The sequence below is a fragment of the Rana temporaria genome, chromosome 6 (genome assembly GCF_905171775.1).
Source record: "Rana temporaria chromosome 6, aRanTem1.1, whole genome shotgun sequence".
In the NCBI taxonomy this organism is placed as follows: Eukaryota; Metazoa; Chordata; class Amphibia; order Anura; family Ranidae; genus Rana; species Rana temporaria.
This window is the reverse complement of record NC_053494.1, coordinates 148,638,786-148,665,360: the sequence shown is the minus strand read 5'-3', so window position 1 is coordinate 148,665,360 and position 26,575 is coordinate 148,638,786. Positions and strand designations below refer to the sequence as shown.

The window sequence follows — 26,575 nt, the reverse complement described above, 5'->3', positions numbered from 1 at the left end:
AATACACTGACCGTATGAATCAATGAACTGCCACGGTGCTCCACAGCACCATGGTGGTTCATTAAGAACTACAAGCCGACATATACAAAGGATTTGGGGTTTTGTTCATTGATACACAGAGCTCTGTGTATGAATGATGTGGGCGGAGGCCCGCACGGCTGCACTGATTTAAAAATATTACAGCTAGTAGGGGGAACTTTTCCCTGTACTGCTGTCACAGGGAGAGAAAGCAGCAGGGAATGGCTGCATCATTGGGAACGTATGTTACATGGTCCACCCAATTTAAGGGTGGAACATGTAACATATTCCCAAAGGTAAACTTCCTTTGCATGTTTCAACCTGCTGTATATTTCCCAATTTGTGGGCGTGTACATGGTCTGGAGCTCAGGAGGCGGGGTCATGATATGTGCACGGTGGCTGGACTCCTCATTAAGCCTGTCACTCAAGAGAGGGGGGTGGCGACAACGTTTTTCTTTTTTATTTTTTTTCAATCGTCTGATATTTTTCTACTGTAGAAAAGATTGCAGATGACAGGATGCTCTGTTCCTGGCCAGACTGAGGACAGTAGATTTCTGCTCCTTTGCTGACTTGGATACAATGTTCAGTTGAATTTTTTTTGGGGGGGGGGGGTGTTTAAGAACCACTTTAACATTTTTTTGGGTACCCTCTAGTGCTCATCTTATCTAATGGTGGGAAGAGAGAGAGAGAGAGAGAGAGAGAGAGAGAGAGAGAGAGAGAGAGAGAGAGAGAGAGAGAGAGAGAGAGAGAGAGAGAGAGAGAGAGAGAGAGAGAGAGAGAGAGAGAGAGAGAGAGAGAGAGAGAGAGAGAGAGAGAGAGAGAGAGAGAGAGAGAGAGAGAGAGAGAGAGAGAGAGAGAGAGAGAGAGAGAGAGAGAGAGAGAGAGAGAGAGAGAGAGAGAGAGAGAGAGAGAGAGAGAGAGAGAGAGAGAGAGAGAGAGAGAGAGAGAGAGAGAGAGAGAGAGAGAGAGAGAGAGAGAGAGAGAGAGAGAGAGAGAGAGAGAGAGAGAGAGAGAGAGAGAGAGAGAGAGAGAGAGAGAGAGAGAGAGAGAGAGACTCTAAATGTTGAACATACACAGTATGTGAATGCTTATTGTAGTTAACTCTCCATAAGAAGCCCGACTGGCGAAACATGTTTAAGATTCTTCTTGGAGCCTAATGTGTTCACAATGGATTATTCTTATATATCAATGTTTTTAACTGCAATTGAGATTTTATGAATTTGATACATTTGGAGCAGTCAATTCTCTCGTTCAGCTTGCAGTTTGAATTACAGCTCTATGCCTATATGGCTGGCCTTCACATTTATTAATCTTGGAAATAACAGCTTGTGACAATAATTTTGAATTATTTGTGTATTGGTACCCATAGGAAAAAATGCTACTTCACTAAGGGAATGACTGACATTATTGAAGAGAAATTCCCCCATTATGCTCTGCAAATCTGTTCCTGTGCTTCCATTTTAAAACTACCAGTAATACGGTGCATGCGTGAGATGACGCACGTGACGACATGTTTTTTTTTTTAATGCATGATCTATGTAACTGCAGGCAAGAGGAAAAAAAAAACAACCCTTCGCGGGTCAAGGATTTTTTTCCCCACCAAATGACTAATTTCATATGGCAAATATGTGAACGAATGTGCATGGCGTTATCTCGCACATGCGCAGTATGACAGTACTGCGGGATCTTTCAGTTTAGGTACAGGATTTCTTCCCAGGGGGCATCTGTGTGACTGGGGCATCGTCACCACTGCCTTCAGGGAAACTTTTAAGGAAGAAAATGAAAAAGTAGGGCCAAAAAAAGTAAAAAAAAAGTGCAAAATTTACGGAAAGGGAAGGAACGTCTGCTTTCAGTAAAAAGCAATGTCTGCTTTCAGTAAAAAGCAAATGTGCCTATTTGGAGCACAGTAGGGATCAAAGTGTCGTTGAAGTAATATATATTGTATTGCACAGTGTACAGAATGGAGAAGTGTGAGATATAGAATGCACAGCACAAGAGGGTAGAGCTGCACGATTAATCACGGAGAGAATGGCGATTTCGATTCTCACCGCCCGCGATCTCCCCGTGGGATGACCCGCGATTCTTCTGTGTTCACCGCTGGTTCCACGTAACCAGCGTGGAACGCAAATGCCGCCGACATCGAAACCGACGTCAGCAGCTTGCGGCGCTGGATTGATTCCTTGAGCTTCTCTCACAACAATAGTTTGTATCCATGCGCCACCCAGTGGTTGCCGGCGGTACTGCGGTACTGATGTATTAAACCTTCTCACAGTTCTGTACAACTGTGTGTATCCATGCGCCACCCAATGGTTGCTGACAGTACTGCTTCTGATCTATAAAAAAAGAGACCAGTGATATGTCTATAATGTTAGACCATATAACTCCTATGAAAAAATCAGAATCAAAGTTTTATTCTACTTTTTTCATAGGAGTTATATGATCTTTAACATTATAGACATATCACTGGTCTCTTTTTTTTATATATATATTCATATTTTCAGATAAATCACAGTTTTTTTTTTTTTATTATTTTTTTTGGGGTGGGGGGGGGGGGGGGGTTCTGGCATTACATTTTTGAGAATCGTGAGAGAATCGTGATCTTTTGTCTAAGCAAAAGAATCGTGATTCTCATTTTGACCAGAATCGTGCAGCCCTACAAGAGGGTGCAGAACATAGAACCCAATGTAAAGGGTAGAGCAGTGTGGTGTATAGTGAAGTACAGCACAGTGTATAGATTGTAGATTTGTATAGGAAGTAGAGAAGTGTGAAGTGACATAGGACTCATTCATAAAGGTGCATTGGATATAGCATGAAAAGCTGTGTGTGTATCCAATCAGAGCAGTGTAGAGCTGCACACAAGCATCCTGTTTTTGTGCACAGACTCACATACAGCTCTGATTTGGACAGGTATACAGGGAGGGTGTATGGACTAAGGGCCAGTTCACACCACATTTAGTCCAGTGCGTTTTTTTTTTTTCTGCATCAAAAACGCATGGAAAGTAGGTTATATGGTTTTCAATGGCATAGTTCACACCAGTGCTTACAGTGTGCGTTCCAGAAAAAAAAGTAGAACATGCTACGTTTTTCCTGCACTGGACTGTACTGGAACGCTATAAAATGCTTAAACGCACTGAAACACACATGTCCTTGTTTTAAGGTTAAAGTGATACTAAAGGTTCACTTTTTTTTTTTTTTTTTAAATAACAAACATGTCATACTTGCCTCCACTGTGCAGCTTGTTTTGTACAGAGTGGCCCCAAACTGCGTTTTCTGGGGTCCCTCGGCAGCTCTCTCAGGTCCTCCCCGGTTCAGATAGCCCCCTCTGGTAAGGATGTTTCCTTGTGGGCGCACTCCCGAGTCCTACATTTGGCATCCATAGCTGCCGAGTGCAGGACTTGGCCCGGCACCCGCGTCATTGTGTTTGATTGACAGCAGTGGGACCCAATGGCTGCGCTGCTTTCATTCTATCTAATGGAGAGCTGAGAACCCGGACAAAGGAAGAGCGCATTCTCGACGCAGGACTTTCCAGGGCTCAGGTAAGTAAAACGTGGGGGGGTTGTCAGTTTACATGCGCACAGGGGATTCTTGGCTAAAGGCGCAGCAAACGCCGGACCTTGCCAGACAGAAGTCTCCCGTACGTCATCTCGGCTCCAGCCACTCACAGCGCTGGAGCCGCGATACCCGGAAGACACGCCGAGGCAAGATGTCGGCTACCTCGGCGTGAACCAGGTGAGTTATTGATGCCTCGTTCTAAGGTAAGCATTTCATAATGAGCTAGTATGCGGTGCATACTAGCTCCTTATGCCTTTTGCCTTACAGGTGTCAAAAAATTTGACTATACAACCGCGTTAAGGAAAAAAGAGGGGGAGGGATGCACTGGACTGCATCAAAAACCCACTGGAACTCATCAAAAACACATAAAAAACGTGCATGCAGAAAGCATCTGGACTGCATTTCTATGGTGGGAACTGGCCTTCAGACGCACACACAGCCAGGTCTATGAACCCATACGGCATACCTGTAGTTCTCAATAGTGGTGAAAGGAGGCAGTGATGACTTGTTTTCTCAAAAGTGGTGAAAGGAAGCAGCAAGGGACATGTGTTTCTCAATAGTTATATAAAGAGGTAGTGAGGAACATGGACATGGAAGTAGTGGTGAAGGACTCGATGTTGCTTCATAGCAATGAAGATGTTTCTTCAAAGTGGTGAAAAAGGGCAGGAAATGTTTGTTTCTCTATAGTGGTCAAAGGTGTAAGGCAGCAATAGACGCAATGCTCCTTTATAGCGGAAGAAGCCGTTGGCATGTGGCGAGGGTGCACTAAAGGCCTGGAGAAGCAAGCCACTTCACCAGCTTCTGATGATCCAAGATTCCCTGCTGGTAAGTTGCTCATTGAAGGAGGTATTCAGGCTTGGTAGTGTTTCTGGCTGTCATTTCTGTGTATACTTACCTAGTTGGATTGGGATATATCATGCCATCCTGTGAGCTGACTTCATACTTCCTGACAATTTTTTGCTGATGATTTTTGTAAGTGATTGAATGTTCAAAGTAGATCTATACAAGCAAAAACACAGCAAGTTAGTAGTACTGTTCAGACTATATTCTGTACCTAACAACACCATAAGATTTAATTTTTTATATTCTTCAATCAATTGTGGAAAACAACACCAAGTACATAGGCCGCGTACACACGATCAGTCCATCCGATGAGAGCGGTCTGAAGGACCGTTGTCATCGGTTAACCGATGAAGCTGACTGATGGTCCGTCGTGCCTACACACCATTGGTTAATGAACCGATCATGTCAAAACGCGGTGATGTAAAACACAACGACGTGCTAAAAAAACGATGTTCAATGCTTCCAAGCATGCGTTGACTTGATTCTGAGCATGCGCGGGTTTTTAACCAATGCTTTTGCATACTAACGATCGGTTTTGACCTATCGGTTAGGCGTCCATCGGTTCAATTTTAAAGCAAGTTCCTATTTTTTTTGACCGAAGGATAACTAACCGATGGGGCCCACACACGATCGGTTTGGACCGATGAAAACGGTCCTTCAGTCTGTTTTTGACTGATCGTGTGTACGCGGCCATAGTCAAGCATATCCAGCCCCAGAGAGGACCTTGCTCTTTGTCTGTAGCCATTTGGATTTGTCTTTGGTGGAAGCCACCTAACCTACCAGTATGCTTTGAAAAGTCTTGGTAAAGCAGTGGAAACACATACACACACACACACACGTAGAACAAATAACACTCTAATGCCACGTACACACGGTCAGAACAAATGTTCGATGTCGGATATTCCGACCGTGTGTAGGCTCCATTAGACATTTGCTGTCGGAATTTCCGACAACAAAAATTTGACGCTGGTTCTCAAATTTTCCGACAACAAAATCTGTTCTCGGAAATTCTGATCGTGTGTGGACAATTCCGATGCACAAAATTCCACGCATGCTCTGAATCAAGTACGAGACGGAAGCGTTCAGTCTGGTAAAACTAGCGTTCGTAATGGAGATGGTACATTCGTCACCCTGTAACAGACTGAAAAGCACAAGGCTGAACAGCGCAAATCGTCTCTCAACAAACTTCTACTAATACGACTGGTATTGAACTTCCCTTTAACAGTGGCGTCGTACATCTTGTATGTCACCGCGTTCTTGGCATTCGGAATTTCCGACATTTGTGCGATCGTGTGTATGCAAGACAAGTTTGAGCCAACATCCGTCAGAAAACAATCCACGGTTTTGTTGACGGAATTTCCGATCGTCTGTACGCGGCATAAGGGTACACTCACATGGTCAAATAGCAGCGATTTGTTGCTGGCGGTTGTAAATGCTTCCTCCACACACTATATGATCAGCAGCATCTCTCTGCCGCTGTTAGGTTTATACTCTGTACACAGTAATGGCCGGTGCTGCTGTTTGCATGTAGCTGCCCATTCAAACAGTAGTTACACGCAAATCGAGCCACTGGCTGACCCTGTACACCTAGTAAGTTTCCATGGTCAGCGTTTCTGCGAGTTCTGACTGCACACTGGTCAGTTAATCGATAAGTTAGTATACAGCCATGGCAGAGAATGCTGCTGTGTCCAGAGGTGACATTTAGCCACCTCAGAATGTAGCAAACTATCTGCAGATATGTGAATGTAGCCTAAGGCCCCTTTCACACTTGTATGACTTGTCCTACGACTTGGGACTGAAAAGTCGTATGATAAGTAATTTCCCCATGATTTCCAATGACTACCATTCATATTCGTACAACTTCCAATTCGTTCTGACCTCAAAGTAGTCCCTGCACTACTTTGGTCCGATTTTGATGTGAGTTACACAGGTATTCCCTGAAATCATGTTGAAATTGTGGCAAAATTAGTGCAGCTTTGAAGTCACGCTAGTGTGAAAGGAGCCTTAGGAGAAAGCCTTTGGTCTCTTTTGGAGTATGTTGTATATGCTTTAGAACAGGGATCCTCAAACTACGGCCCTCCAGCTGTTGCAGAACTACACATCCCATGAGGCATTGCAAACCTCTGACATTCACACACATGACTAAGCATGATGGGAATTGTAGTTCCTGAACAACTGGAGGGCTGTAGTTTGAAGATCCCTGCTCTAGAACATTTCTCAACAATGTACATTTTGTGGCACTGTATACAAGCAGCCTAGAAGTGGAAATGTTAGAGATCTCACATGCCAGTATAAAGCAGTGGTCCCAAGAGCAAACATTTATTATATTGCAGCTTACCAGTTTTTAGATGTGACTGCATTGGCTTTCTTTTTTTGCCTTGCTTGCTTTTTTCATCTGGTGATCTGGCCACTTCGGCTCCCTTCACACACAGGCGTTTTGAATTGCGTGCGGAACTGCAAACTTCTTTTGGGCGATGCAAGATTTGGTTTGCTCAATTGTTGCATGAAAATTGCAGCAGAATCACACTGTGTTTTTAGGTGCTATTGAAATGATTGGCACCTGAACATGCTGGTGTGTGATTTGACATTTACACTATTGCGAACACAGACAATCCATGTGATTTGTACCGCAATGCTGTGCCGATCACATGCAATGTCCATGCAATGTGAATTCAGCCATACAGTTGAATGGCTTAACTTGCATTGGATTTGCATGAAAAAGGTGCAGGAACTTTTTTTTTTTTTTTGCTCCCGTACTGGAATCGGATTGCATGGGTCTTCAGACCCATGTGTTGCGATTCTTGTCTGAATTAACAGTTTACACTGCGATCTGCGAACCAATCTGGGGGTGTCATTAACTTTGTATTGACATCTGCAGAGGTTCATAGAGGGCAGTGTGAACATCCTGTGAGGCAGATGTGGGAAACGGCATTGGAATCGCACTGGTTTCCGCATCGCAATAGTGTGAACCCAGGCTTATTCTGTTGTTTTTCAGCAGAACAAGCTCTCCTACAAATGTAGCAGTTTAAGGTCCTGAACGATTTAACTTTACAGATAGTCATATGTCGTCCTTGACTCTGAATGATGGGTGCAGCTACAGGAATCATTCAGATATCAGCTTTTTCAGCCGGCGATTCCCTAAACCATAAGTATGATCATAGCGGCTGTTCCGCCGTTTGATCGTTTTTATGGGAGCGGCCTCCTCCCGCCGCTTCCATCAGTGAGTCGGAGACGGATCTGCCGGCCCCGGATGTTTACCATAGAGATTTCCGGCAGACCAGATGTTTTCCGGAGTCTCTATGATCGTTCGGAGGACGGGCGCGATGTTATGACGTCAGGCCCAGCCTCTGCATTCAAACAATCGTTGCCTCCTCAGCTGAGAAGCCGAGAGCGTTTTCTTTTGTAATAGGAATAAAAGTGATCAATATTTTTTTTTTCACGCAGAAGTGAAAGCATACGGATGTCCCACCCACATATGAAAACGGTGTTCAAACCACACATGTGAGGTATCGCCATGAACGTTAGAGCGAGAGCAATAATTTTAGCCCTAGTCCTCCTCTGTAACTCAAAACATGTAACCTGTAAAAAAATAAATAAATAAAGCATTGCCTGTGGGGATTTTTAAGTACTGAAGTTTGGCGCCATTCAACGAGCAAGTGCAATTTTGAAGCGTGACATGTTGGGTATCTATTTACTCAGCATAACTTCATCTTTCACATTATGCAAATAAAGTGGGCTTTACTGTTTTTTTTTTTTTTAAACATGTTCGATAAATTGCAAGATAAAACGTTGCAATGACCGCCATTGTATTCTCTAGGGTCTTTGCTAAAAAAATCATATATAATGTTTGGGGGTTCTATGTAATTTTCTAGCAAAAACATTATGATTTTTATATGTTGGAGAGAAATGTCAGAATTGGCCTGGGTGGCAAGGGGTTAAAAACATCAGTTGTGCCCCATTTACATGCCGTGTTTGCATTTAGAAGCGCTCCATTGTTTGTGTTGTGTGCTCTAAATTCAAGACAAGCAGAGGGACTAGTCATCAGTTTATTGCCTTTAGGTTCCCTGCAGTCAAACATTCCCCAATAGCAACTTTCCATGCCTTGTTCTGCACTGTGTACATCAGTGGTCTCAAAGTACCGGCCCGCGGACCAGTTATAAATGGCCCGCAGGCAGGGTGGAAGTGGGGGGAGCCACTGGCGCCATCTGGTGGTGGCCGTTGGTATTACAAGTTAAGCATTACAAGTTAAAGCGGGAGTTCACCCATTTATTAAATTTTTTTTTTCCTCCCCTTAGATCCCTGCTCGTTCGGTCTAGGGGAATCGGCTATTTGTATTAAAATATGAGCAGTACTTACCCGTTTTCGAGCTGCATCTTCTTCCGTCGCTTCCGGGTATGGGTCTTCGGGAGCGGGCGTTCCTTCTTGATTGACAGTCTTCCGAGAGGCTTCCGACGGTCGCATCCATCGCGTCACTCGTAGCCGAAAGAAGCCGAACGTCGGTGCGGCTCTATACTGCGCCTGCGCACCGACGTTCGGCTTCTTTCGGAAAATCGTGACGCGATGGATGCGACCGTCGGAAGCCTCTCGGAAGACTGTCAATCAAGAAGGAACGCCCATTCCCGCAGCCCATACCCGGAAGCGACGGAGAGGATGCATCTCGTAAACGGGTAAGTACTGCACATATTTTAAAACAAATAGCCGATTCCCCTAGAGAAAACGAGCATGAAGCTAAGGGGGAAAAGTGCCCTCTAAGGGTGAACCCCCGCTTTAAACAGCAATTCTAATGTCATTTTACACTATTTTCACTGCCATATTCTTCCCTCTAATTAGAACCCCAAACAATATATATATTTTTTATCCTAACACCCTAGAGAATAAAATAGCGATCGTTACAATACTTTCTGTTACGCCGTATTTGCGCAGCGGTCTTACAAGCGCACTTTTTTGGGAAAAAATTACACTTTTTTTAATTAAAAAATAAGACAACAGTAAAGTTATCCTCATTTTTTTTAATATTATGAAAGATAATGTTACGCCGAGTGAATTCATACCCAACATGTCACGCTTCAAAATTGTGTCCGCTTGTGGAATGCCGACAAACTTTTTTACCCTTTAAAATCCTCATAGGCGACGTTTAAAAAAATCTACAGGTTGCATGTTTTAAGTTACAGAGGAGCTAGAATTATTGCTCTCACTCTACCAATCGCGGCGATACCTCACATGTGTGGTTTGAACACCGTTTACATATGCGGGCGCTGCTCACGGATGTGTTCGCTTCTGCGCGCAAGTTAGTCGGGACGGGGTGCGTTTGCTGGCTCCTAGATTCCAAGCAAATTTGTCAAACCCTGACTTACACCAGTGCTGGTGGTAATAATGCGCTCGCTGACACCAGTGCTGGGGGTTAATAATGTGTTCGCTGACACCAGTACTGTTGTTTTTGAAGTTTGAAAGTTTGCATGCGGCCCCCCATGGCATATAAAAACTTGTCTTGTGGCCCTCAGGTAATTTGAGGTTGAGACCCCTGGTGTACATCTTCTCTCCAGTGAGCAGAACAGTAGCGATACTCCAAAATGTCATGATACTAGCAGTCAGAGACAGCAGTGCCTCAGATCAGGGGTGTCAAACTCCATTTCATTGCAGGCCACATCAGCAATATGGTTGTCCTTAAAGGACCAGTTGTATTTGTAAGACTAGATTTCCAGAGCACCCCACCCCCCTCACATTAGATGTCACGTCCCCACATCACGGTGCATGCGCCTCACCTTGTGCTTCTGCCAGGAAGAAAGGCCAGATGAGGGCTGCAGCCAGCTGCAAAGTCTGCTCAATCCTGAGACCAGGGAGGCAGAGAAGAGGGGGATCTGTGGTTGCAGAGAGAGGCGCAGGATCTGTAGGAGTTTTTTCCTCTCTGCTGCCATCTGCAGAGACAAGGTGGGGGTGCTACGGCTACGCAGAGAGGGGCAGGATCTGTAGGAGTTCTGTTGTCCTCTGCTGAGACCGGGGGGGGGGGGGGGTCAGAGATGATCCTTTTCGTAACTCCGGAGGAGTTCTGTCGTCCTCATTGCTGCAGACTGCTGAGACAAGGTGGGGGCAGAGACGAGGGAGGTTCTCCAGGAGAGGTGTGAGGGCCACATTAAAAGGGTCTTGTGTTTGACACATGTGCCTTAGATCAGGGGTCTCAAACTGATGGCCCTCCAGCTGATGCAGAACTACAATTCCCATGAGGCATTGCAAGGCTGACAGTTACAAGCATGACCCCCATAGGCAGAGGCATGATGGGACTTGTAGTTCCACAACAGGTGGAGGGCCGCCGGTTTGAGACCACTGCCTTAGATGATCTCACTCTGCAGATTATGTAGCCATAAGACTCAAAGCCCAGGATTTTTACTGTTATCTTTAGGAGGAATTTTAAGTCTAAATGTATATTTTCAGGTAAGGTCTTAGGCACAGATAACATTACTAGATGTTCCCTGTAAGATCGCTGACATTTACTTTTCCAGTTCCAGTCTACGTCGCACAGCCGCTTTCTGCTTGCTGTGGTTTTAGTGCAGCAGATCATTCAGGGTTTTGTTAAAAAGAGAAGCATTAGACAGAAGTAATTTAAATGTTAATTCTTTACCAAACTCTTCTTAATCCAGCATCATCTGAATTTTTTGGTGTGCATGCTGTAAGTAGGTTGATTTTATTTCTGTAACGTATTGCTTGTTCTGTATGAACATTGTATCTCCAGCTCATGTTAATCCTTTGCATTTTGAAGGATAGTCTGCAGTCATAAGCTGCTAAACCTCATGTCAGTGTACTGTAAATCGTAACTCCATTTACAAATTCAAACTGACTCCGGCAATTACAGTTTAGTTATCTGATTAAAGTTTGCCGGTATGAATTTATAAATATGTAAGCAGCAGCTTTCCATTGAAAGTGGATGACTGATATCAACATCCCAAACCTGAGAACACCGATTTGGGTTTAACACTAGTTAGTTTATTTTCTCTTTGGGAAGATGCACTGACCAAGTCTAAAGTATTTATTTAGTTTTATATGTATGAGATCCTTATCCTGTGGTTGATATATACGGTAACTGTATTGCAGTTCCTTTATTGCACAGATGATGGTGCTGTTGTGCCACTATTGATGAAAGCGATCTGCTGAGGTTGGTAATAACCCATGAAATAAGTAGGCAGGAGCCAGCAGGCCATGTCTTGTAACCTTTGAGGTATATTAATGTGCCCTCTGAGCATTTCTTGTCTGTCTGGATGAGCTTTGAGCTGTGCAAGGGTGAGAGAGCTGCAAAATGAAGCTTCAAAACAAGATGTTAATGGTGAATCTGGCATAATCCGAAACCTATAAATATTCCAACCATGTTGTGATGAGAAAGCTTCTGTCTGCTTCCAGAGGAGAGACACCACAGAGCAAACTTTCCGCCTTGGAATCGTGCTGTGTCTCACTGAGAACAGGGAGGACGGGGACTAGAGCAGCCGGCAGACATCCTTCTAGCTGCTAAGGAACAGCAAGTCTCAGCATGCCCTGCTTAAAGAGCAGCAGTTAGTTTAAGAAATGTTAATATACATGAGAGGCTTGCTACATATGCATGACATCTTCACACTCCCTTTTATGTATCAATTTTACATCAGTAAGAAGTCATATTTTATACTTTACAATTTAAGGCTTCAGTCACACAGCCATGAAAAATTACTGATGTTATTACAGATGTGTTTTCTAGGAGAAATGTTCCTGGGTAATGATCAGTAAAATACTGGCATAAAGATGCGTTTAGCCTTGGTTCACACTAATGCAATTTGACACGTCAAATCACATGTCAAATCAGCGGCATTTGCCGGCAATGGCACCATCCTAATCGGTGCAATGCCGCATCGAGTTAAAAAAGTAGCTTCTTTTTGTGATTTCGGCACACGATTTACATTGACATCTGTGCAGAAACTGTACAGATGTCTCTGTAATCGCGGACAAAATTGGGACCGACCGGCGGGAGTGAAATCATACAAGTTCACCTGAACTCGCACGGCTTCCTTCCCGCAGCGCAGTGTGAACCTGGGCTTAAACACGTAAAGACTCGTATGCATATATGAATGATCACTTATTTTCCCATTTGTTTAGACTTCACGTGATTACAAACGTGTATACATGCATTTATATGTGTAAGCGCATAAAGTGCAAGTTCTGAGATGCAGATTTTACTTTCTGTGTTACAGATCTGAATGCAGTGCATGTTTACCCACCTGTGTGAATGTCGCCATTGAAATCCGTGCAGATGTGTTCAGATTCATAATTAAAAACACACATCTTTTTTTATGGCTGTGTGAATAAAGCCTTCCACTTGCAACACGCCAAGTACTCGGTGCATATCACATACTTTAGAAATGTAACCCAAAGGTGTGATAACTGCAGGAATCCTCATGTGAATTTCTGAATTTCCACCTAGTTCAGGGTTTGTAGTGTGTTGGACTCAAGCTTACAGAATTGTTGGCTTTTCTTGTGTTTTGCTGTCAGTGAATAAATGTGGGCCTAAGGCCCCTTCCACACGAGGCAGACTCCGTCGCTATGGAGTCCGCCGACTCAGCGGGAGATCTCTCCGCTGAGCCGGCGGATGGCAAGTCCCTCTCTGCTTACTGAGCGGGGAGGGGCTTGTGCAGCGCCGCTGTCTCCTATGGAGAGATCTGATGAAAATGGACAGTATGTACGTTTTTTATCAGATCTCACCCGATCCGATCCACCATGTTAGTTCTGCACTTCTGTGACCCATTTTTAGCCGACATTGGGCTAAAGCCCGCTGTCAGCTGATCTCACTCAGCCGGTCCAGGCTGAGGAACAATCCCAGTTTTACAGTCAGGATCCACCCAGATGCCTGGACCGCCACATGGATGAGCTTCTCGGGTGAGCCGCAGGGAGACTAAGCCAGCCGTTCCCTCCCCTTCCCAGCTCAGCCCCCCAGAGCAGCGCAGAGAGAGGTGACCGTCAGTCATTGCTCTCTGCTCAGAGCAGAGGGGAGAACTGAGTGAGGTGTTTTGATCGCTCAGTTCACAGTGCAGAGACGGCAAGGGACAGAAGCAGCATCGGATCGATACTGCATCCACCTAGGTGAGTATAGGTTTTTTTTTTTGTGCTTAATGTACCCAAGTGAGTCTAGCTATCAACTTGGGTACAACCAGCATGTTGGATTTCTAGCATGCCATTATTGCCAGAGGCTATAGATGCTAGCAATAATCCTTTGTTACATAGTAGGTGAGGTTGAAAAAAGACACAAGTCCATCAAGTCCAACCTATGTGTGTGATTATATGTCAGTATTACATTGTATATCCCTGTATGTTGTGGTCGTTCAGGTGTTTAATAGTTTCTTGAAACTATCGATGCTCCCCGCTGGGACCACCGCCTGTGGGAGGTTATTCCACATCCTTGCCGTACAGTAAAGAACCCTCTACGTAGTTTAAGATTAAACTTTGTTTCTTCTAATTTTAATGAGTGGCCACGTGTCTTGTTAAACTCCCTTCTGCGAAAAAGTTTTATCCTTATTGTGGGATCACCAGTACGGTATTTGTGAATTGAAATCATATCCCCTCTCAAGTGTCTCTTCTCCAGAGAGAAGCTCACAACCTTTCCTCCTAAATACTATTCTCCAGACCCTTTATTAGCTTTGTTGGCCTTCTTTGTACTCGCTCCATTTCCAGTACATTCTTCCTGAGGACTGGTACCCAGAACTGGACAGCATACTATAGGTGCGGCCGGAGTCTTGTAGAGCGGGAGAATTATCGCTTTGTCTCTGGAGTTAATCCCCTTTTTAATGCATGTCAATATTCTGTTTGCTTTGTTAGCAGCAGCTTGGCATTGCATGCCATTGCTAAGCCTGTCATCTACTAGGACCCCCAGGTCCTTTTCCATCCTAGATTCCCCAAGTGGTTCTCCACCTAGTGAGTTGATTGCATTCATATTTTTGCCACCCAAATGCATTATTTAAAATTGTTCTACATTGAACCTCATTTGCCATGTAGTTGCCCACCCCATTAATTTGTTTAGATCTTTTTGCAAGGTTTCTACATCCTGCGGCGAGGTTATTGCCCTGCTTAGCTTGGTATTGTCCGCATATACAGAGTTTGAACTGTTTACCCCATCCTCCAGGTCATTTATGAACAAATTTAATAGGATTGGTCCCAGCAAAGAACCCCTGGGGGACCCCACTACCCACCCCTGACCATTCCGAGTATTCCCCATTTATCAGCACCCTCTGAACTCACCCGTAGCCAGTTTTTAATCCATGTACTCACCTTATGGTCCATGCCAACGGACCTTATTTTGTACTGTAAATGTTTATGGGGAACTGTGTCAAATGCTTTTGCAAAATCCAGATACACCACGTCATCGGGCCTTCCGTTATCTAGATGGCAACTCACCTCCTCATAGAAGGTTAATAGATTGGTTTGGCAAGAACTATTCTTCATGAATGCATGCTGATTACTGCTAATGATACTGTTCTCATGACTAAAATCTTGTATATAGTCCCTTATCATCCCCTCCAAAAGCTTACATACTATTCATGTTAGGCTAACTGGTCTGTAATTCCCAGGGATGTATTTTGGGCCCTTTTTAAATATTGGTGCTACATTGAGTTTTCTCCAATCAGCAGAGTTATTTTGGCATTGATGGCTCTCTGCAACAACCCCCTGGAGATCATAATACCTTTCTGTAGTTGCAGGAAAGAAAATTGCATCGTCTATGGCCTGCCTTATATAGAGGAGCTTTTTACGGGCCAAAAATAAAACACTTGACCCCTGTAAAACCGCCATATTTATTTAAAGCCCAGTGTGCATGAGGCCTTAGGCTGAATGCATATTTTCGTGATCGGCAGAGAATCCTTTCGTTCAGCAGCCCCAATTGCATGCGAATATAATATACATTCTCAAAGAAAAACCTGCATGAATATGAGGCTGGTATATTAATTGCATATTTGCATGACACTCTGTCTCCAGCTGACTCGGCTTCTATTTTGCTACAATTTGCTATTAAGTGACTTATAAATCCATAAACGTAGGACCATTAGGATCAGCTCTCCAGATCAGGGGTAGGAGGACTTTTCTCTCCTGCTATAAATCTCTCCTGCAAGCGAAGCTTCATTTCCACGATCTGTCCTCTGGAAACAGACGTTTAGCAGCAGAATCACTCTGAGAAAAAGGCAGCTTACATTTTTTAATATAATCGTATTGTAAATTAACACTTCGCTGGAAGTTACTATGAGAGCGCTAGGATCAACTGATCCAAATTTCCCTTTACTAGCACAGTCTGTGGATTTGCATGTGTTCTGGGTTATATTATTTCTGTGTGTGTGTACAGATGGAGATATATACACATGCATGTGTGTAATAAATATATATATTATTTATTATATATATATATATATATATATATATATATATATATCTTGTGTGTGAATATATATATTTTCACACATTTTTATTTTTAATTATTTTCCTGCAAAACGGTAATAGATTTTGCATTGATTGTTTGCTGGCACATTTCACAGCCTTTACCATTAAGGTTAGAAAGCTCTAGATCAATATATAACTTAAACTCATTATATGTAGCCTTGCAAGGACAGACAGGCATGAAGCCCACTTTTTTTTTTTTTTCCTGGGAGGGGTTGCTGAGATTGCCCCAAATCCCGGAGAGAATTGTGCTCTCTTTTGATACGTTGTGGGTGACTTTGTCCCGTTTTGAAGGTAACAGCTTATTACAAGCACATTTAAATCCCCCCATTAATAGGAGCAATTAAAGAATAGCTCCATTTCCAGCAAATTAACAACCCGGAGAGGTAATTGCGACATAAATGAAGATAAATTTGTTTTAATGTTGCGAGAAAGGGAGGGAGGCCAGGAGAGAGTGTCAGGTTTGGGGAGGGGGGGATGTTTTATGGCTAATGTAGGATTCATTGCTCTGGCCGAGCAGAGCTTAAGGGGCAATGGGGGCGGGGGGGGGGGGGGGGGGCGCTGCTTTCCAAAACTAGAAGTGTTTAATGTCAGCATCAAAGGTGCGTGCTCATCTCAGCCTTACCATAGTGGTATGTGAAATCCATGTTTATATACGGTTCTATTCACTTGATCTTGTGCATCCACAGATGGTAGCATTTTTTACATTGGTTTCTGCAGTATGCATTATTTTAGAATATTGATATTTTGCTTTTTTCATGTGTTTTTTTTTTTTCCATTTACTTTCATGTATAAATTAAGTCAAAAATATAAATAATACAATTGGTCCTTGAGAAAAAATGCATTGTAAAAAAAAAAAAAAAAGCTCTTGAAGTAACTGCATTCGTTTTAAAGTATTAAAAGGAAACTATAATGTTTTTAGTTTATAGAAGTATTGGTGCTGTGATATGCATTGTGAGGTCCCGGCACATCCCTCTGTAGTGACTTTGCACAGCATGCTCTCGTGTGTTGGAGGGGAGGAGGGTTATTTTTTCTTTCAAATTACAGAAAATATTCAAGTATTACCTGTTAATTTTAAAATTAGTTACTGGGGTGCGGGTGTTAGATCTCAGATGAGATTATTGGATAAGTTGTGCTTTTGGTATTTGCTTGAATATTTTGTTATTAGTAGTGCTGAAAACGATAATTCCTAGTGTTTGTGTGTGTGTGTGTATATATATATATATATATATATATATATGTGTGTGTGTGTGTGTGTGTGTGTGTGTGTGTGTGTGTGTGTGTGTGTGTATATATATATATATATATATATATATATATATATATATATATATATATATACAGAGCTTTTTTTTTCAGAAAATAGGCGCAGGAACTCAACCACGACCCGTTCAGATTTCACAAACAGTAGAAGGGTCTTAAAGGGGCATTAAATACCAGAATTGCATTACATACAGAGTGCAGAGTTCAGGAGGGTTACACACAGAGTGCAGAGCTGTCACTTGTAAACACAAAAACCAGACTTCTGTGTTTACAAGTGATTGTGGTGAGCAGGCAACAAAGGGTCTGAGCCAAAGGTGGTGGAACTGAGTTCCCCCAAGTTCCCCCTGAAAAAAAAGCCCTGTATATATATATATATTACATACATGCATACATACATACATATACACACACACACACACAGGGAAAAAAGTATTTGATCCCCTGCTGATTTTGTACATTTGCTCACTGACAAAGAAATGATCAGTCTATAATTTTAATGGTAGATTTCTTTTAACAGTGAGAGAATAACAACAAAAATATCCCAGAAAAATGCATTAAAAAAAAAGCTATAAATTGATTTGCATTTTAATGAGTGAAATAAATATTTGATCCCTTCACAAAACATGACTTGGTACTTGGTGGCAAAACCCTTGTTGGCAATCAGAGGTCAGACGTTTCTTGTAGTTGGCCATCAGGTTTGCACACGTCTCAGGAGGGATTTTGTCCCACTCCTCTTTGCAGAGCCTCTCCAAGTCATTCAGGTTTCGAGGCTGCCGTTTGGTAACTTGAACCTTCAGCTCCCTCCACATATTTTCTTTGGGATTAAAGCGGGAGTTCACCCGAATTTTTTTTTTTTAACATTAGATTGAGGCTCATTTTGTCAAGGGGAATCAGGTAGTTTTTTTAAAATCGAAGCTGTACTTATCGTTTTAGAGAGCGATCTTCTCCGCCGCTTCCGGGTATGGTCTTCGGGACTGGGCGTTCCTATTTGATTGACAGGCTTCCGACGGTCGCATACATCGCGTCACGAGTAGCCGAAAGAAGCCGAACGTCGTGTGCGGCTCTATACGGCGCCTGCGCACCGACGTTCGGCTACTTTCAGAAAATCGTGACGCGATGTATGCGACCGTCGGAAGCCTGTCAATCAAATAGGAACGCCCAGTCCCGCAGCCCATACCCGGAAGCGGCGGAGAAGATCGCTCTCGAAAACTGTAAGTACTGCTTCGATTTTAAAAAAACTACCCGATTCCCCTTGACAAAACGAGCCTCAATCTAATGTTAAAAATTTACTTTTCGGGTGAACCTCCACTTTAAGGTCTGGAGACTGGCTAGGCCACTCCATGACCTTTTTATGTGCTTTTTCTTGAGCTCCCTTTTTGCCTTGGCCATGTGTTTTGGGTCATTGTCATGCTGGAATACCCATTCACGACCCATTTTCAGTGCCATGGCTGAGGGAAGGAGGTTCTCACCCAAGATTTGGCTCTACATGGCCCCGTCCATTGTCCCCTTTTATGCAGTGACGTTGTCCTGTTCCTTTAGCAGAAAAACACCCCCAAAGCATAATTTTTCCACCTCCGTGTTTGACGGTGGGGATGGTGTTCTTGAGGTCATAGGCAGCATTCCTCTTCCTCCGAACATGGCGAGTTGAATTTATGCAAAAAGGTAGATTTTTGGTCTCATCTGACCACAACACTTTTTTGCCCAGTTCTCTTCTAAATCATTCAGATGTTCATAAGTAAACTTCAGACGGGTTGTACATGTGCTTTCTTGGACAGCAGGGGTACCTTGCGGGCGCTGCAGGATTTAAGTCCTTCGCGGCGTAGTGCGTTACCAATTGTTTTCTTGGTGATAATGGTCCCAGCTGCCTAGAGATCATTGACAAGATTCTCCCGTGTAGTTCTGGGCTGATTCCTCACCGTTCTCATGATCATTAAAACTCCACAAGGTGAGATCTTGCATGGAACCCCAGACCAAGGGAGATGACAGTTATTTTGTGTTTCTTCCATTTGTAAATAATCGCACCAACTGTTGTCACCCTCTCACCAAGCTGGTTGGCGGTGCTTTTGTAGGCCATTCCAGCCTTGTGTAGGTTTACAATCTTGTCCCTGACATCCTTGGGCAGCTCTTTGGTCTTGGCCATGGTGGAGAGATTGGAATCTGATTGCTTCTGTGGACAGGTGTCATTTATACAGGTAACAAGCTGAGATTAGGAGCACTCTCTTAATCTCCGCTTATTACCTGTATAAAAGACACCTGGGAGCAAGAAATCTTGCTGATTGATAGGGGATCAAATACGGTACTTATTTCACTCATTAAAATGCATATCAATTTATAACTTTTTTGAAATGCGTTTTTCTGGCCATTTTTGTTGTTGTGCTGTCTCTCGCTGTTAAAAAAAACTACCATTAACCACTTAAGGACCGCCTCACGCCAATATATGTCGGCAGAGCAACACGGCTGTGCATATTCACGTACCTGTACGTCGCCTTTAAAATGCCCAGCCGTGGGTCGCGCCGGTGCGCTCGCGGACCCGGTCCTGAGCTGCGTGACCAGGCCCGCGAACCCCGATCGCCACCGGTGTCCTGCGATCGGGTCACAGAGCTTAAGAATGGGGAGAGGTGAGTGTAAACAAACCTTTCCCCGTTCTTCCTAGTGGCAGTGTCACTGATCGTCTGTTCCCTGTCAGCGGAACAGACGATCAGTGAGGTGCCCCACCTCCACACAGTAAAAATCGCTTCCTAGGGAACACTTAACCCCTTCAGCGCCCCCTAGTGGTTAACCCCATTTTTATAGCACTAATTTCTGTGAAAATGACAATGGTCCCAAAATGGTGACAAAAGTGTTCCGATGTGTCCGCCATAATGTCAGTCACAATAAAAATCGCTGATCGCCGCCATTACTAGTAAAAAAAACAAAATTAATAAAAATGCCATAAAACTATCTCCTGTTTTGTAGACGATATAACTTTTGCGCAAACTGATCAATAAATGCTTATTGCGATTTTTTTATTTTTTTTACCAAAAAATATGTAGAAGAATACATATTGGCCTAAACTGAGGAAACATTTTTTTTATAGATTTTTTTTAGGGATATTTATTATAGCAACAATTAAAAAAATATTGAAGTTTTTTAAAATTGTCGCTCTATTTTTGTTTATAGCGCAAAAAATAAACACTGCAGAGGTGATCAAATACCACCAAAAGAAAGCTCTATTTGTGGGAAAAAAAGGACACCGATTTTGTTTGGGAGCCACGTTGCACGACCGCGCAATTGTCAGTTAAAGCGACGCAGTGGCTTTCTTTGTCAGTGGACAAACATACAAAATCAGCAGGGGATCAAATACTTTTTCCCCTGTGTGTATGTGTGTATGTGTATATATGTATATATATATATATATATATATATATATATATATATATATATATATATATATATATATATATATACACACACACACACACAGAGCTTTTTTTCTCAGAAAATAGGTGCAGGAACTCAACGGCCCTGTTCAAATTTCACAAACAGTAGGAGGGTCTTAAAGGGGCATTAAATACCAGGATTGCATTACATACAGAGTGCAACTGAGTTCCCCCTGAAAAAAAGATTATATATATATATATATATATATATATATATATATATATTCTAGCTTTTTCGTTGTATGATGTATGAATGCGTTTATATATGGGTGCAGCCTTATTTCTGCAGTACATATTCAGGTTCTATTGCCTGCATAATAGCAGTACACAGTGTGCTTGTCTGCATCTCCCACTCCGGGAAGTCCACATGTAAGGCACCTGAACTTGTATCAATAGTCATTAAACAGGAATGCTAATCCTATGCCCTGATATAGAAATGACCACTAGGGGGAGAATTTGCACATTTATACATTAAAAAGGGTCGGGGGAGAGAAAATCACATCTTTTTATAGAAAAGAAAAGATCAAAAACTAGCATCGAAAAGAGCCATAGTAGCAGATCTGGATGTTGACTTACTGAGAAAACATTCACTTACTGAGAAGACATGTTAGTGTCCCTTTTAAAGCTATGTGTACATGCACTGCCAAACCACAATCTGCTTTCCACTGTATTTTGATATTGCCTGGCATGCCATGGACCATTGTGTCTGTCCGAGTAATAAGGCTTTTTATAGATTTGCAAAGGGGAGTAGTGGCTTGGCCTTGACAACCAATCAAATCCTCTTTTTTTTGTTTTTCTTTGGCAGAATATAAAATGAAGGAAAATGGTGGCTTGGCTGCTACAGGCAACACATTCAGATTACTTACAATTGTATATAGTGAGGCCTGTAGTAACTGATTATTCTTCAGCATGCTAAAAGTTTGTACACTGTAAATCTCATCCTCCTAGCTCGATGTCCGGTGGTGTAGTCGAATGTTTCGTAGCTTGTCTGCCAAATACAAGAACTGTGCAGAGAATCTGTGTAATAACCCTCTTTTATTTTTGCCCCAGTGTTAATTTCTTTTGCATTTCTTTTTCACAATATCTTTGTTCTCTTCTGTCTCCAGTGGCCCAGAAGATCGTGGCAACTCGTAAAAAGCAACAGCTTTCCATCGGCCCGTGCAAGTCTTTGCCAAACTCCCCCAGCCACACGTCTGTTTGCTCGGCACAGGTGTCGGCTGTGCATATCAGCCAGGTATGCTCCCATTAAACTGTATGGATAATTCATTTTATTTGACATGACTAGATAACAGATGTATTTCCAGCTACTACTGTATGAAGGTAGATCATAATAAGCTTAGTGTTCATAGGCGTGACCACAGATTCCCAGCACACACTTAAGCAGGCCATACATAGATCGAAATTCGCCCTGTTCAGTAAGGATGAGCTCCGGCGTGTTCGCATTGAACACGTGCGGAGCCCGCCAGGAAGTCGGCACCCGCGCTGCGCTAATCAGACAGGCAGACATTTCCCGATGCTCGGCTGCAGAGATCGGGAAATGTCTGCCTGACTGTGATTAGCGCAGCGCGGGTGCCGACTTCCTGGCGGGCTCCACACGTGATCAATGCGAACACGCCGGAGCTCATCCTTACTGTTCAGCAGAGACCCATGTATGGGCAGGCTGATTGTACCCACGTTGATCCATTAATCGATTTGGGTACAACCAACCTGTCAGATTTTTTTTCTGCATGTGACCAATAGCAGCAATCATATTCTGCCGTCGGAGAATGCTCCCCCCCCCCCCGGACAGAATACAATAGCACTGTGGGAGGTATTTAGCCCCATCAACACAGTCAAGCAATTATCAAAAATCGATTAATCTATGGCTTGCTTTAAATATTCATATTTGAATCCGTTTATTTGTACGCAAAAAAAGGAGGTGGAATGGAATCTGCCAGGCGCTGTTGGAGTGGCTTATATAATGGAAACATGATCGTGTAGAACATTATTTTTCCGCTGGAAGAGGGTCCGTTTTAGTGGCATGATAGGGGGGTGGCTCTGCCAGGTGCGGTTGGGACAGCTTATCTTAGGGAAATTTGAGTGATCAGAATTTTTTTTTCTGATCACTTACATTTTTATACGCACCACCTTCACATTCCACCATCTCTAGGTGGCTCAGGCAGATCATTATTCAGGCTTGCTGGAAAGAAAATTGCACCTTCTATGGCCGGCTTGAGTTCTATCAGGTGGATATTCAGGTCTCCTCTGATGCCAGCTTTGGGCATTCAGATGGCTTTTTGAGCTGCAGGGACTCCCCTGTACTGTTTTTTTTTTTTCCTTGGGCCTGTTAAGCCGCGTAGACACACGATGAGAATTTTGGAAGAATGATCATCTGTTTTTTTTTTTTACATGCTAGTCTCCTATCAAAAATGAATATGTTGGTAAAGTTATGAAATGTTTCTGTTTTTGTATGACAGAATACAACTTCAGTAGTGATGTATATTGTATTGTAACGCATTATTTTATTTCCAAGCATGCGCAGTCTTGGTTAGTCGATTTTTTTCAGACGAATACCATACTGATGAAACATAAATTGTTCATTCTTGTACCGTATGAGAGAAATTTTCCTGCTTGTCCCTACTGATAATTTTGCATGAACTGTCATGATCGGCTCTCAAAAACTGTGTGCGAACAATCAGATTATCATACAGTCGCCATAAAGCCCTATTTTACGTCTAATTTTCTCCTCTTGTATATTGGGCATTAGTGTGCTGTGATTGATGGAAATGGTGGCTCTGTGTCTGAGGTCTGTTTACAAGTTGATTTTTTGATGAGGACAGTCGCAGTGAGCAGTGGTGACTTGTATACAAACATAAAATTACCTATACAATCAAATTGACCCATATGATACTATATTAATTTTGCTTGCTTTTTATACATAATTTTTACATGAAATGATTACTGGGATTACTAAAAAAATTTTTTTCCACGTAACTCCAACTAAAATGGCTCATTAGCGATTTATCCAATATTTGAAATAGCAGTATGTTCTATGATCCATGCACAGCAGTATAATGTTTTCTATGTTCTCTGCACAGACCAGTAATGGAGGAGGCAGTCTAAGTGACTATTCTTCATCCGTTCCATCTACTCCCAGCACTAGCCAGAAAGAGCTGAGGATTGATGTACCTCCCACTGCCAGTACTCCAACTCCAGTGCGCAAACAGTCCAAGCGAAGATCCAACCTGTTCACGGTGAGTTCCGATAAGTGTTTGTTTTACTCCAGAGAGAGAATTTCATCCAGTAAACTTTCTTACAGCATCAAAACCTTATGGTGGGTGCTAAGTTGACAAACTGACTGATGGAACCCACCTTAAGACTTGCAAAAATGCAAAATCTCGCCAGCACACCAGATCAAGCAAATAATAAAATTGTCTGTCACAAGGAGATGTGCTACATTTCGGGTCACTAAGGGCTACTTAGTACCTACCCCTGACCTCCAATAACTCTGAATAACACAACAGAGTCAGCCATTTTGCCAACATGTGAGCTTAACCCTTCATCAATATGTGAAGAGCAGGATCCAAGTTATCAATTCACGATTGTTTTTCAGTGCCAAATACTTTTGAAACTTTAAAGGTTAGGCCGTACCTGCTTACAATGTGTCGCAGTAATACCTATTTTTAATGCATGTTTTTTTGCGCATTAATAAATAATATGCTCATACACTTTTAACTTGTTGTATTTGTGTATTAAGACAAAAAGAGGAATTTTGTTCCGCGCTATGGACAACGTAATAAGATGGCGTTATTAAGCTACTGCCCCCAATGAATCTACCACCATGGTGGAGCTGCTTATTTTTAGTGGTGTGTATATTTTTAAATGCACCTTGGCTTGCTGTGCTTGAGAATAAACATTATACTGTGCAAATGGGAAAAAAGAAAGATATGTAAACAACCCTATGGTAAATGTGTGGTAATAATTCCTTTATATATAAATCATAAAACACTGTAAACATTAAACTAGCACCATATACAAAGTGACTGTGCTGTTCTAACAATAATTCATTGACATCTGTAAAAAAAAAGGTGATGTGCTATGCTATGATACAATATAAATGTCAAAAAAGTGACATGCAGAAAAACAAAAAATAAGTCTATATATATATATATATATATATATATATATATATATATATATATATATATATATATATATATATATATATATCTCAATAGTACTTGAATTCACAAATTGCGTAATGTACAGTAAAATCTTGGATTGCGAGCTTAATTCGTTCCAGAAACATGCTTGTAATCCAAAGCACTTGTATATCAAAGCATTTTTTTTACAGGGTAAAAAAAAGAAGAGGCACCTCTCAGTCTAGCAATAAGTTGCTAAATGTTGCACCTTCATTAAATGTAACCATATTGCTACACTTAGAGGCTCCTCTCTTCTTTTTTATACGTGACATGGCGCTACTCTTGTATCAAGACATCGCTTGTATATCAAGGCAAAATGTATTAAAACCTTTTGCTTTTCTTGCAAAACGCTCTCAAACCAAGTTACTCTCAAACCAAGGTTTTAGTAAAGCAGCATTCACAGCACTATCCAGGTACAGGACTTCCTTGGCTCCTCCAACGGGTTCCTGTCTCTCCAGATTCTTCACATGCAGAAACGACAACAGCACACAGGCCCCATAGTGTATTTCCGTAAAAAAAAAACATTTATTGCAATAAAGTGCATTTCTGAATATTGCAATAAACTGTTTGCACAGTCTAACATTTGTTCTGAAGCACAGCAAGCTAAGGTGCATTTAAAGGGATACACACCGCTAAAAATAAGCAGCGCCACACCCATTTCCTTCATATTATTAATTTGTGTAGGTGCCCATTTGTTTTGAATGGGCTGTCAGTAAACATGAAATTTGACTTTTTTTTCAACACAGCACGGATAGTTCATATCTGTGCATTGTGATGCTTTTTATTTGTTTCCTTGCATTGTATGCTTTACTGCAACACTGTAGGTCCTAAAGCTGGGCACATATAGGCAATTTTTGCTTGCGAGCTAATTATCAATGATTGCACTGCAATCAATTGCTAGCAATCGCTGCTCATTAGTAAAAATTGAGTGTGGCATGTAATAACAATGAATTAATAGTACAGTGAATCATAATAATAAATGGCACAGTGCTTCAACTTTTTAGCAATTGCTACTGATCAGTCATGGGCAATCATGGGTAATTTTAGTAGTGCGATTGTAGCAGCAAAAATCACCTGTGTGCGCCCTTAATCTGCTAAAATTAGTTTGTTCTCATGGCCACCAGATGGCAGCAGAGATTAAGGCTTTTTTTCCCCTTCCACTCGGCTTCGGAATTTTGGAATGACAGAGCCTAGCTTTGTTATTTTTGCTAAGCATTATAATAGAAGGATTAGGCCTATAAAACTCAGTTAAACCAATTTTAAACACCTTTAACTTTGTTTAGCCATTGAATTGGTGTTTGTCTATTCCCCCAGCCTGAAGGTGGACATGCATGCCATGAGATTCATACAGAACATCTAATCTATCAGAATAGTGAGAGCAAATTTTTACGATTGGAAAATATAGTCTGCTGGAAGCTGGCTTCACAAAGCGTATAGCTGTAGAAAATGTACCTCCAAAGCTTCTCTGCCGATTAAATAAAGGTCACCCAAGTATCCACTTATATTCATGAGTGATAGGGAGATAGATCATTGTGCTCTAGATTTTTGTGCAATTGTAATTACTTGGTCCAGACCAAACAGTTCCCTCTGTGTCTGGGTAACAACTGCAGATTTGGGGATTTCTATAGAATGCACTTTTGTGCTCATCCCTTGGTTCGTTATAAGCAATGTTGGTTGGGTGAGAACACAACAAGGATTTCCCTAGTACTAAATGTAGTGTTTATCTTGGCTTACAGAGGTGTTTTCATACAAAATGGCTCTGTTTTGGGTGGAGTGGGTAGAGCTTGAATCTCGGGTGTTCACTGCCGTCAAGTACTTTGGCAAGAGGGTCTCTCCCACCTGAAGTTTACTGTGACCATGGACACAGTG

The 26,575-nt window shown here is 42.3% G+C and overlaps 1 protein-coding gene across 10 annotated transcripts in view; it reads left to right on the top strand.

The window, feature by feature from the left end:
- The window catches only part of AGAP1 (ArfGAP with GTPase domain, ankyrin repeat and PH domain 1), a 579,218-nt gene that overhangs the window by 337,326 nt on the left and 215,317 nt on the right, over window positions 1-26,575 (top strand). For 9 of the 10 annotated variants that reach the window (XM_040357546.1, XM_040357547.1, XM_040357545.1 and 6 more), the window contains 2 exons: window positions 21,632-21,759; window positions 23,603-23,758. In XM_040357546.1, coding sequence (XP_040213480.1) covers window positions 21,632-21,759; window positions 23,603-23,758 — 284 coding nt within the window. The remainder of the gene's footprint in view (window positions 1-21,631; window positions 21,760-23,602; window positions 23,759-26,575) is intronic. The other variant, XM_040357543.1, reaches the window with a different exon arrangement.